The sequence below is a fragment of the Takifugu flavidus genome, chromosome 5, assembly GCF_003711565.1.
Source record: "Takifugu flavidus isolate HTHZ2018 chromosome 5, ASM371156v2, whole genome shotgun sequence".
Lineage (NCBI taxonomy): Eukaryota > Metazoa > Chordata > Actinopteri > Tetraodontiformes > Tetraodontidae > Takifugu > Takifugu flavidus.
Genome location: NC_079524.1, coordinates 447635 through 461609, shown reverse-complemented (window position 1 = coordinate 461609; position 13975 = coordinate 447635). Strand labels below are relative to the sequence as shown.

General features: G+C 41.8%; 1 protein-coding gene across 1 annotated transcript in view; it reads left to right on the top strand.

The window, feature by feature from the left end:
* Positions 1-13975, top strand: part of bmp1a (bone morphogenetic protein 1a) — a 33300-nt gene that overhangs the window by 854 nt on the left and 18471 nt on the right. The window contains exons 2-5 of the mRNA XM_057032199.1: positions 6231-6344; positions 11473-11598; positions 12083-12200; positions 13610-13788. Of these exons, the coding sequence (XP_056888179.1) occupies positions 6231-6344; positions 11473-11598; positions 12083-12200; positions 13610-13788 (537 nt within the window). The remainder of the gene's footprint in view (positions 1-6230; positions 6345-11472; positions 11599-12082; positions 12201-13609; positions 13789-13975) is intronic.

Below are 13975 nucleotides of genomic sequence, written 5' to 3'. Positions count from 1 at the left end.
AAGTAGATCCAAATTGCTCTTCTGATCTTTCATTTGCGTGCATTTGTATGAGTACAATGAATTAAATGTCTTGCCAAATCCCTCTGGGAGAGCAGCCTGGTGAAAGTATTCCAGGTTCCAGATAAAGACAGTTGATCTCAGTTTAAGTGATGAAAGTATTCCAGGTTCCAGATAAAGACAGTTGATGTCAGTTTAAGTGATGGAAGTATTCCAGGTTCCAGATAAAGACAGTTGATGTCAGTTTAAATGATGAAAGTATTCCAGGTTCCAGATAAAGACAGTTGATGTCAGTTTAAATGATGAAAGTATTCCAGGTTCCAGATAAAGACAGTTGATGTCAGTTTAAATGATGAAAGTATTCCAGGTTCCAGATAAAGACAGTTGATCTCAGTTTAAGTGATGAAAGTATTCCAGGTTCCAGATAAAGACAGTTGATCTCAGTTTAAGTGATGGAAGTATTCCAGGTTCCAGATAAAGACAGTTGATGTCAGTTTAAGTGATGGAAGTATTCCAGGTTCCAGATAAAGACAGTTGATGTCAGTTTAATGATGAAAGTATTCCAGGTTCCAGATAAAGACAGTTGATGTCAGTTTAAATGATGAAAGTATTCCAGGTTCCAGATAAAGACAGTTGATCTCAGTTTAAATGATGAAAGTATTCCAGGTTCCAGATAAAGACAGTTGATCTCAGTTTAAATGATGAAAGTATTCCAGGTTCCAGATAAAGACAGTTGATCTCAGTTTAAGTGATGGAAGTATTCCAGGTTCCAGATAAAGACAGTTGATCTCAGTTTAAATGACCTAAAGTCCTGAAAGTCTTTGCTGATTTTGACCATTTCTGCGGAGGACTCAAGTCCAATTCACAGCTTGGCTCTTTGAATCTGCTGCCTGACTTTAAGTTTTCTTCCAAATTCCTTTCATGAAATGAACTATCCAGGGAGGCTTAAAGACTGCACTGTGGCTGAGTTTTTTGTAGTTTGAATAAACACAGCAAAGGTTAGATTGCAAAAGTTCTTTGTCCAATGAAGTCATCACTGAAGATGTTACTTCCTGTTTTGCTTCAGCGTTTAACTTGGGTGATTCAAGGCACCAGTGTTTTGCATCATCTGAGTAGATTTACTGGATATAGATGTGCTGTTTATCTGATTTCCTAATGTCACTCTTGTGTGCGTTGCTAATTTGTAGACAGCCAGTGGTTGTTAACCTGCACAGATTACTCGTCTGCTTTGTCGGCCTGCTTTTCCTGCCATGATTATGCAAAATGGAAGATCGTTCTAACATTCTATTTGTTCTCTGTTAGTTATGCCAGACACTATATTTAATATACTCCCACTAGTGTAGGGTCAACTGTTTTTTGATTATTTTCTTTATTTTCCCATCATGCACTGCAAAGTGTGTCTCTGTAATTCTGGAACATTGAAGTCAGCGTTTTTGTTGTCCACCTCCTCCCCCCTGATGGAGTTTACATCTGTGTGACGCTCTCATGCTCGACCCTTTACTCGACTTACTGTATGCAGTCATTTCTCCACTTTGAAAGAAAGGAAAACAATTCTATCACTCATCTGAATGATAAATTAAACGGACATAAAAAGACTCCTGTTTGGTGTCTTATCCCCGTGTCAGAAGGTATCCAAAAATATTCACCTTTGCTCGGAAATAAATAACGAGATTAGAAAAAATTCCATTGATTTGGGTGAGCGGAGAAATAACACTGAAGCAACTCCATCTGTTTAGGAATTAAACCAGTGGAAAATTCCTGAGTTTGCAGAACTTAAATCTTGGCAACATCCCAGAGACTTACTTAAGACTCTGGCAACTGTTGGGATTTAGATCCACTCACTATTTTACAAAAAACGGATGAAAAATAGTCCTTATCTGTAAAAGTGTTGACGTGCATATAGCCTATAAAACTAATATATTCATCTAATTAAAGATTCCAAAGACAGCTTTGTCTGCCTGTGCCATCATCTGCATTTTCAACCTATGACTTTACTTCTGTTCTTGGTCTCTTGTTCTCTTATTGAAGTAGGGTTTTCTCTCTCCTTCATGGTTCAAACACTTTACAGGAACTCTAGGTCATTCAGCTTAGAAAGGCCAACAGAAAACACATCTGGGAGGTGTCACAGCAGCCGAGGAGAGGCGAGTGCAGGCCATTCACGAAGGCTCAGGGAATCTTATCCAAATTTGGTTATCGCAAGTTGTGTCCTTCACTGTATGGATTTCTGACTTTCCTGGCATTTGGGTCATTCCTTTTGCAACATTTTAGAAGTTGAATCAATGAAGGGTCACATTAATTTCTGATTAGAAGTTAATTGTTAACCTACACAACACTTTAGCTTCTTTATATCTGTTAGAAGTGATTTGTCCTAAAATTGCATATTTAATTCTAACACATGGCTTGGGTTACGTTTTCTTGGCATGAACAGAATTATTGTTGATTTAAGTTTTTGTTTGTTTGTTTTTAGGGTTATTTTTAGAGTTAGGGTTTTTTATTTATTTATTTAAATAATACGCAACACAAATGGCACCTTTTAGCTAGCTGCAGCCCCCAGTCCTGTAGTGGGATGGGGTCCTCTGTGGGACCCTAATATGCCTGTGAGCAACACTTGAGCAGCTACTTTCCTTTTATCGTGGTATTCAGGCGGTATCGTTGAGCCCACGCTGTTTGTTTTTTTACATGAGAAGACCCGAGCCATTTCTCTCTGCAGGCTTCAGGTCATTAGGGTGCAAATCTATTGGCATAATCTCAGTGCATTAGTTGAAACAATATGTTTGTTGTTACAAGTATGTAATAATTATCCATAATCTTCCATTGCATCAATGGAGGATGCAGTCTGAGAAAAAAAATCAAATTTAAGAGCGCTCATTTAAATGGACTTTATATGACTATATTGAGTGTTAATGTCAACAATTTTCTTTGCTTCATACTTCTAAATTAGTCAAAGATCTGTTGCCTCATCCTTTATGCATTTAATATTCATTTGTGCATATGCAGGAGTTCATTAAAATTGGGAGGTAGTGATCAACACACATGTTTGTAAAAGGTGAAAGTCTGACAAATGAATTATTCATCGATATAAGGGGCTCAACACTGTATTGTTGCCATTAAAACAGAAATGTTCTGTGAGTTGGGGTGTATCAGCAGCAGGAATGAGCCGCAGGATGGAATCAGATAATGAGCTTGATGGAGTGTGAAGTGTTAAAGGTGAGTCTTGCTGTGTCCTCTGCATTTAAAGCCACTTACAGTTGTAAGTAATAAGACTTAAGCTTTTCTTTGGCAGCTGTGAGTCACTTTTGATCTCAAATTTCTTCTGGTGAAGTTTCAGTCTTGTACTGAAAACAATTAGATCATTTGCTAGTATATTAGTAGACTTTGTGCCTTCACGGGCCTTGGCTGAGTACATTTCAGCAAAATAACAGCAAAAACAGCAAAATTTCACATGGTTGTTTCTATGGCGATGCAGAAGGCACCAATATACAGTTTTTTATACATGTTTTTCATGACATTCTCTAGCAAGAAGCATGATATATCTATGCCCTTTGCCTTCTTACAAAAGCTGTTCTGTTTTTCCATGTAGTGTTTGGAGGGTTTCTCCCAAACTAGTCAGTATGGTGGAGAAGGTTGGTGCAGAATGAAACCTGAAAAGTGATACTTTGACACTATAGTTGTATGCCTATACTGTCATCAGATGGTGATCACCTTAATGCCACACTTTGGCTACCATTGAAATTCAAATGGAATGTTACTTACCAAACACTGTGAAAGGCGGTGCCACGGTATTGTAATGCATTCCTACATATTGGCCAGGCTTTGTCACCATTGGGTCATGTATAAAGAGACGGTCTCCATAAGCACAGCGAGCAGTAAATATGCAGCAGAGGCAGTCTCACTCTTAATATAGGCTGCCTTTGGAATCTCTTCAAGCTTAGTAGTGATATTTGTGCATGTTTCAGTGGCAGATGTTGTGGTTTGGTGTTCACACAAGAAGATTTATTAGCAAAGTCCCGGAGTATTTGACACTGGTGGAGGTCGCGGTTAGGGCACAAATGACTGAATCCCGTTAATCAATGGGATTAATTTGGCTGAGATCTGATGTGTAATCTGACAGCACTGATTGATGGGGTCAGTCTGAGATCAGAAGGATTATATTGAGTTGGATTACATTAAATTGATGGGTAGTGCTAACTTATTTTCACATTAAATATAAAAATAAATCAAAAGCTATTTTTTCACAAGTGCAATACATTCATGACACACATTTCTATGATTCTTTTCCTGTTTTCCTGAATAAAACTTGAACTAAAATGTAGTTTTATTATGTGTTCTGTCCAGAGATTATCACTCCAGCTGTTGTGATTTTGATTATGAAAAAGGCTTGGCAAGTGATGGAGCATGATCCTCTAAGGTAATCATGAAATCTGCCATATTTACTGGGTTTTTCCATCTAAAATACCCAAGTCTTTTGACTTCATGTCAATACAGAAATGTCTAGACACTCACCCTCATCCCATTTTTTCAGTCTATGCTCAATCCCAGCCTAGATTTGTGTACTAAAGAATGCTTAAGACCATGTGTGTGTGGATAATTATAGTCAGGCAGGGGGAATTCATTCAATATCCTTGTGAGTCCTTCCATAAACCTGCCACTGCGTCTCCAAGACGACTGCTGTGCATGGGGGAGTCTTAAAGCCAGCGGGCCATGCATTTGCTCACTTCAATCTCCCCTGTTGTCTGAGAACAATGGTGCTACAGATTAAGCGGTCTGCCTTCATCAGAGTAACGTCTGATTAGGAGAAGACTCCTGTCACCCTTCGGAGCCAAATCTGAACCTGGTTTACTCTTAATCACAGTCTGACACCGCATGTTCGTTAAAAATGAAACTGCACATTAAGCTTTTAGATATAGAAGAAGTCAAAGGGTTCTGAATATGTTTTTATTCAACTCTTATGCAACATCAATATTAATTAAGTATTTGTCCGCTGTATTTAAAAAAGGTAAACATAGACTATAAAAGGTATGCTTCCCTAGCAAGTGTGTCTGTCTTATGACAAATGACACATGGTTACCTTTAGAAATGATCAGCGTTCTTGGCACTATCTTTCTGGTTCGGAGCTGATTGTGACTTTTTTCGAAGGGATTTAGACAAAGTGGTGTTTTTTTCTGTTTGAAAGCACAAATTAGGAAATCCTTTTGACCTCCTGATTTTAACCCTGTCCCCAGTTCATGCTCATTCTTGCCAACAGTGGTCTTTTTAAATGGCTTCTAATCACCCAAACAGCCATCTTCTACGCATGCACTCACATATTCGGTAGGCTTTGTTAAGTTTGTTCGTCGCTGTTTAAACTTGTAGTAAGTCTTTTTTTGCAATTTCTTTTTTGGATGGAAGCTTAAATAAGTTTAAAGAATCACTGGTTCTGACTCTTGAGAAGCCTTTCTGTAAATAGTTCCCATTAACTGTACAGTTGAGTGGTTGCCCAGGAGTTCCCCTGGAGTTGGTCTGCTCTCTACCACATTAACTCCCAAAATTGTTCAGATGGCACTCGTCTGTGTTTTTTAACTCTATTTTAACTGCTCTATCTATTCAGGGCTACTGGTTACATGTTACTTATTCCTTTTCTCCTGAGTTGACATGGTAGGACCACATTGCATAAAAACCCCAACACCCCTCCACCCTCTTTCAAACTCCTCTCCAACTTCTGCTTACAAGCGGGGCCATAAATGCTCCAGGCATGCTGGTGTTAAAAGCTTGTAAAGCTCAGCTCTGTCTCACCCTGCAGAGAAGACGAGCCTATCCTTCATAGAAACAGGCCGTTTACTTCAGAACCCCATAAAGAACATTCCTCAGTTATAAACCTTGCTTATTTTCTTTCTTCTTGCCCTAATTATGGAGCTGTTACTTGTACAAGGCACCCCGCATTACCTCTTCCAGACAACATCGTTGTGCCACATTTGCTAAAATTCATTAAGCCATCAATTCCATCTAAGCACAGTGAGGTTTTTGATAACACCTTGACGGAGGATTCCTCGATTAATTGCTTCACAAAATGCAGACATCTATTTTCATAAATCTTTCTATTCCAAGGCAAGGAGAGTAAAGATCTATTTATTTTTGACTGTGCCGCTACGCATCCTCCTACTCAGTCTGAGAAGCAGGAAGCGATCCGAGCTACTCGGATGGATGCTTCCGATTAAAACTCTCTCACACTCGCCATCAACGTCTGTTTCTTTCAGCTGCCTTTCTGGGAGACATCGCCCTGGATGAAGAGGACTTGCAGATGTTTAAGGTGGACAGAATAATAGACTGGGCTCAGAGAACGATCAAGATTATTAATCACACAGAATCAGGTAAGAACGTCAGAAGTAACACATTCAAAATTTCCCCCTAGTTATTGTTAGTATTTAAAAGGCTTTGTTATATCTTGGTTTTCTTAAACGCAGCATTTAAGAAACAGCTGTGACTCAGTGGAGAAATGGGTTTCACAAACCTGTTAAGATTAAGATGCATGTTGATGGTGGAGCTTCATGGTGATGGTGGATGGTGGAGCTTCATGTTGATGGTGGTGGAGCTTCATGGTGATGGTGGAGCTTCATGGTGATGATGGATATGTTGAATGTCGCAGCAGCACACCACGACAAATTCCTAGTTCGTGTAATTCTGTGTATTACATGTACAATGGCAATAAACCTTCTTCTGATTCTGATTCTGATTCTGATGGTGGAGCTTCATGTTGATGGTGGAGATGCATGTTGATGGTGGAGCTTCATGTGATGGTGGATGGTGGAGCTTCATGGTGATGGTGGAGCTTCATGTTGATGGTGGAGATGCATGTTGATGGTGGAGCTTCATGGTGATGGTGGATGGTGGAGCTTCATGTTGATGGTGGAGCTTCATGTTGATGGTGGATGGTGGAGCTTCATGTGGATGGTGGATGGTGGAGCTTCATGTGGATGGTGGATGGTGGAGCTTCATGGTGATGGTGGTGGAGCTTCATGTTGATGGTGGAGCTTCATGGTGATGGTGGAGCTTCATGGTGATGGTGGATGGTGGAGCTTCATGTGGATGGTGGAGCTTCATGTTGATGGTGGAGCTTCATGTTGATGGTGGAGCTTCATGTTGATGGTGGAGCTGCATGTTGATGGTGGAGCTGCATGTGGATGGTGGAGCTTCATGTTGATGGTGGAGCTTCATGGTGATGGTGGAGCTTCATGGTGATGGTGGATGGTGGAGCTTCATGGTGATGGTGGAGCTTCATGGTGATGGTGGATGGTGGAGCTTCATGTTGATGGTGGAGCTTCATGTTGATGGTGGAGCTGCATGTGGATGGTGGATGGTTATGTACCCCGGTCCTACAAGGTGGCAGTGATTAAGCCGTTGCTTAAAAAACCATCACTGGATCCTGATGTCTTGGGAAATTATAGGCCAATATCCAACCTTCCTTTTATCTCTAAAGTTCTAGAGAAGGTGGTGGTGACTCAGTTACTGGAGCACCTGCAGAGGAACAGCCTGTTTGAGATGTTTCAGTCAGGCTTTAGAGCTCACCACAGCACAGAAACAGCACTTCTTAAAGTCACTAATGATCTTCTCATAGCTTCCGATCATGGACTGGTCTCTATGCTGGTTCTGCTGGACCTCAGTGCTGCTTTTGATACAGTTGATCACAGCATCCTGTTACAGAGACTGGAACATGTGATTGGGATTAAAGGGACAGCACTAGACTGGTTTAGATCATACTTATCTGATAGATACCAGTTTGCCCATGTCCACGGCGTTCCCTCCTCATACAGTAGGGTTAGCCATGGAGTTCCTCAAGGTTCCGTACTCGGACCAATCCTCTTCACATTGTACATGCTTCCCTTAGGGAACATTATTCGGCAGCATGGGATAAATTTTCATTGTTATGCTGATGACACTCAGCTCTATTTATCCATGAAACCCGAGGAGACAGAGAAGTTAGTGAAGCTCCAGACCTGTCTTAAAGACATAAAGTCCTGGATGTCTTCAAATTTCCTCCTCCTTAACCCAGGAAAAACTGAGGTCATGGTGTTTGGTCCTGAACCTCTCAGGGATAGATTAGATCACATGATCACTCTAGATGGTATCTCATTAACATCTAGTCTCTCTGTGAGGAATCTAGGAGTAACTTTTGATCAAAATCTCTCCTTCAACTCACACATTAAATTAGTCTCTAGAAGTGCCTTTTTTCACTTGAGGAACATCTCAAAGATCAGGAAGCTACTGATGCAGCCTGATGCTGAAAAGTTAGTCCATGCATTTGTTACTTCCAGGCTGGACTACTGTAACTCCTTATTATCAGGGTGTCCAAACAACTCTTTAAGAAGCCTCCAGTTGATCCAAAATGCTGCAGCCAGAGTTCTGACAGGTATTGACAAAAGAGATCACATAAGTCCTGTAATGGCGTCGCTTCATTGGCTGCCCGTTAAATTTAGAATAACTTTTAAAACCCTTCTTCTGACCTACAAGGTCCTCAGAGGCCTAGCTCCATCCTACCTGGAGGAGCTAGTGATACCCTATCAGCCCAATAGACCGCTCCGCTCTCAGAATGCTGGTCTACTTGTGGTTCCCAGAGTTTCTAGGAGTAGAATGGGGGGCCGAGCATTTAGCTACCAGGCCCCCCTGCTTTGGAACCAGCTCCCTGTCCAGGTACGGGAGGCGGACTCCATCGCTACTTTTAAGATCAGACTCAAAACCTACCTCTTTGAAAAAGCTTACTGTTACTAATTCAGTAGTTCCAGTTACTATCATAGACAGACAAATTATCACACTTAGGGGGTCGTCTAATCATTAGGTCACATTCTAGCTATGCTGTTATAGGCCAAGGCTGCCGGGGTCCGGAAACATGATCACCTGACAGGCCTCTGTCACTCCACTGGGTCATGGTTTCCTCTCCTTCCTCTCCTTTCCTCTCCTCATCAAGCAGACTAGTTATGCTGATTCTTGTGTAGTTTTTCTGCTTCTCCCCCCCCCCCCCCCCCCTATCTATTTGCAGGTATCACTGCCATCGGAGCTGCATAATGACCGCCGGCCCCGTTGAAGTGATTGTGCATATTTTTTGTGTGTGTTTCTGTGCTCTGTGCCTCTCCTCTCCTCTCCTCCTCTCTCCTCTCCTCTCCTCTCGAGAAGATCCTCTCTCTCCCTCTCTCCTGAGAAGGGGAAGAGAAAGCCTCCCCTCTTTCCTCCTCTTTCCCCTCCTCCTCCTTCTCCTCTCCTCTACCTCCCCTTCACTCTACCTCTCCTCTCCTCTACCCCTCTCCTCTCCTACCTATCCTATCCTCTACCTGTCCTCCCTCCTCTCCTCTCTCTTTACCCAGCCGGCCATCAGCAGGAGGGTCCCCCTACATGAGCCTGGTCCTGCTCAAGGTTTCTTCCTGTTAAAGGGGAGTTTTTCCTTGCCACTGTTGCTTGTCTGGGGTCAGGCCCTGGGATTCTGGAAAGCGCCTTGAAACAATTTTGATTGTATAAGACGCTATATAAATAAAGATTGATTTGATTTGATTTGATTTGATTTGATGGTGGAGCTTCATATTGATGGTGGATGGTGGAGCTTCATGTTGATGGTGGAGCTTCATGTGGATGGTGGAGCTTCATGTTGATGGTGGAGCTGCATGTGGATGGTGGAGCTGCATGTGGATGGTGGAGCTGCATGTGGATGGTGGAGCTTCATGTTGATGGTGGAGCTGCATGTTAATGGTAGAGATTCATGTTGATGGTGGAGATTCATGTTGATGGTGGATGGTGGAGCTTCATGTTGATGGTGGAGCTTCATGTTGATGGTGGAGCTTCATGGTGATGGTGGAGCTTCATGTTGATGGTGGAGCTTCATGTTGATGGTGGATGGTGGAGCTTCATGTTGATGGTGGAGCTTCATGTTGATGGTGGATGGTGGAGCTTCATGTGGATGGTGGAGCTTCATGTTGATGGTGGATGGTGGAGCTTCATGTTGATGGTGGATGGTGGAGCTTCATGTTGATGGTGGAGCTTCATGTTGATGGTGGAGCTTCATTTGCTGCAGTCAAGACCGTGTGCAACCACTCTTAATGGATCTCATACCAAAGCTTAGGGTTTAATTTTTGAATTGCTTAGCTAAACACTTAGCTTTACAACTGTACCGTTCCGAAGATCTTCAGAGAATCATCTACGCAGGTGCGTCACATCGGTCTGTTCACACATGCAACAAACAGCAGAAGAATGTCTGCATCAGATGTGTTCACACATGTTGGGATGGTCTGGAGAGTCTGAACAGCAGGTGGAGGTGTGGGTGGAGCAAGCGTAGTCCTAGAGGCACGAGCATTAGTGGTGGGGGCTTCACAGCATTGATAACAGCTTACTTCACCTCTCCATTTGGAAGAATTCTTGCTGTCCCATTGTTAGCATGTTAATATCGCTCATCTATTATTTGTATAGCTCTAATTACAGGAGCCATCAGGATTAAATTTAGATTAAAATATAGACTTTTTTGTTTTAATAAATCAGTTGCTCAGTACAGAATCCTGATGCAATTTTGAATTCAGTCCACAGGTGAATTGGGCACCCAAGGGAAATGTATGGAGACTCTGGGAGTCGTCCCAAAGGGATCAATAAAGTTGAGTTGAAGTTAAAGTTAAAGTTAAGCACATTTCTCTGTGAAGGTTTTGGTTTTAGGTTATTTGTTGTTAGGGTTAGTGTGGACTGAAAGAATCTTAAACATTTCTAATGCTTCTGATTACAGCTCCTCAACCATGATGAGCCCATTTCAGTTTAAATAAAAGCTCGACTTCACTTTGCTCATGCAGAGAAACTCTCAATATTTTACTACTGCTGTTTCCGTGCCCTATTTAACTTTTCATGGGAACAAAAAGTAGATGACTAAATGAAATCGACGTTTTTGTTAAAACAATATCTAAAAATGAAAGCAGTATGGTTGCCACCCTAACTAGTAAAAGCTCTGTCAGAGCTTTTACTAGTTAGGGTGGCAACTCTGTCAGAGCTTTTACTAGTTAGGGTGGCAACCATACTGCTTTCATTTTTTTATATATATATATATATATATATATATATATATATATATATATATATATATATATATATATATATAACCTTCAATTTGCTGGTACAGTACACATTACAAACTTTTTATTTCGATTTAAATGATTTCCTGAAGCGCCATTTGCTTTGCATGAACTGAGACAGTCGCATAGTTTTACTGCAAAGTGTTTTTACCAGGAACTTTAAGGATCTAAGTTGCTCCATTTATATGTTATATATTTATATGTATATTTATGAGTTGCTCCATTTTACTCTCCTCTGTGGTAATCACATTAACGTCCTGATGCCAGACAGTTGTGGTTTTAGATGAAAGCTTAAAAGGAAAATCTATCTCTCAAGATAACAGATATCTAAATGTATTTTTGGAGAACTACCTGATTCGGGACATAATTGATTTTCTTTTTGGATTCTTGTCTTGTTCATCTCCAGCCTCCACTAGTAAAACTAGTCAAAATAGACATGGTTCACATCGCAGGAAAAGAGCTGCCACTTCCAGACCGGAACGTGTTTGGCCTGAAGGTGTTATTCCATATGTCATCAGTGGAAACTTTAGTGGTACGTAACTATTATTATTGAGAATTGATTTTGGGGGGGAAGGGGGTCTTTTACTGTGCATTTCCATATTATGTAATTTTTTAAAAATTTTTAATTCTTTAATGATAGAACTTTTAATTGGATATATTTATGATATTGCTGCAGTTCTAAACGATGAGGCATATATTCATATTCTGACAGCACAATTCACAATTTTCAAAAATTCTTGATCCAATTCTGCATCTTATTAAAAGTTATTAATGTGTGTGCGTGCGAGCGTGTGTGTGTGCGCGTGCGTGCGAGCATGTGTGTGTGTGCGTGCGTGCGAGCATGTGTGTGCGTGCGAGCATGTGTGTGTGTGCGTGCGTGCGAGCATGTGTGTGTGTGCATGCGTGCGAGCATGTATGTGCGTGCGAGCATGTGTGTGTGTGTGTGTGTGTGCGTGCGTGCGTGTGAGCATGTGCCTATTTTTGTATGATCTCAACCCCTCTGCCCTCGTATTTAGGCAGTCAGCGGGCGATATTCCGTCAGGCCATGCGGCACTGGGAGAAACACACCTGCGTAACCTTTATAGAGAGGACACAGGAGGAGAGCTACATTGTGTTTACCTACAGACCATGCGGGTGAGTTTTTGGGAGATTACTCCTATATCACTCCTTATTGAAGACTAGCTTAACTCTGGGAAGCATTTTTTTTTTACTGGTTTTGGTTTTTGCTGTTGCTAAACTCTACACTCTAAAGTGTAGACCATTTACAAAAATCATTTGTGAGGCAATCAATTGAATTTAGTGATTTCTTTTAGCCAATGATATTCATTGTTCAAAAAAATTAAAAGAAAGTTTAAAAAAGTTCTCTATTCAACTATTGACCTTTACTGTTGAGATGAGATGACGTTAGCCACATGGGGGCAGGCCTCCATCTATCCTGTGCAAAGTTCAAGGTGTCGCAGGAGAGGTTGGTCGGCCTTCCAGACAGGCCGTCTGGCCCGCTGGACGGTGATTTGTGTGCCTGTCCTCCAGGCTACCACAGTAAACCCTAACTTTACCACAGTAAACCCTAACCCTAACCCTACCGCAGTAACCCTAACCCTACCGCAGTAAACCCTAACCCTACCACAGTAAACCCTAACCCTACCACAGTAAACCCTAACCCTACCGCAGTAAACCCTAACCCTACCACAGTAAACCCTAACCCTAACCCTAACCCTACCACAGTAAACCCTAACCTTAACCCTACCACAGTAAACCCTCACCCTAACCCTACCGCAGTAAACCCTAACCCTACCGCAGTAAACCCTAACCCTACCGCAGTAAACCCTAACCCTACCGCAGTAAACCCTAACCCTAACCCTACCGCAGTAACCCTAACCCTAACCCTACCGCAGTAAACCCTAACCCTACCCCAGTAAACCCTAACCCTAACCCTAACCCTAACCCTAACCCTAACCCTAACCCTACCGCAGTAACCCTAACCCCTACCCCAGTAAACCCTAACCCTAACCCTACCACAGTAAACCCTAACCCTAACCCTACCGCAGTAAACCCTAACCCTACCACAGTAAACCCTAACCCTACCACAGTAACCCTAACCCTACCGCAGTAAACCCTAACCTAACCCTACCGCAGTAAACCCTAACCCTACCGCAGTAAACCCTAACCTTAACCCTAACCCCTCTAGCACCTGCCATTAGCAGGCGTGTTAATGAATGTCACTGCTGCATGTGCCAATGATGGTGGTGCGGGTGTTAAACAGATCGGATATTCTTTTGACAAGGTTATTATTACATGCTTGGTACACAACATAATAGTTTTAGGATAGTTGAATACCGATCTGTTAAAGGTTTGAGTTTTTGAAAGAAAACATAAAACCTAATTTTGTGCAGAAAACCAATAAATACGAAATATTGTGACTAATAGGCATTAAAGCACACTTTTCTCTTCTCCAGGGAAACTTTCTCTAATTTCCACTCTTTTGATTTTTTCGGGCAGATTTCAAATGTTGACGTTGCTAAAGCATGGCTGTGCATTGACAGGTGTTGCTCCTATGTGGGTCGTCGTGGAGGTGGGCCTCAGGCCATATCAATTGGGAAAAACTGTGACAAGTTTGGAATTGTGGTGCATGAACTGGGTCATGTGATTGGATTCTGGCATGAACACACACGGCCTGACAGAGACGAACACGTCAGCATTATTAGGGAAAACATTCAGCCTGGTAAGTTTACAGACCTCTTCGCAATCATGTAGCGAGAACAAAGAAATATGGTTCTAGGCACATCGAATTAGATCCCACAACCATTTTTGTTGAATCTCAGCCTCAGCTATCTATGTTGTGGTCTCATATATCAGAAATTCACCCCTACATAAATACATTAAATTGCATTGTCTGTTCATAGTTTTTC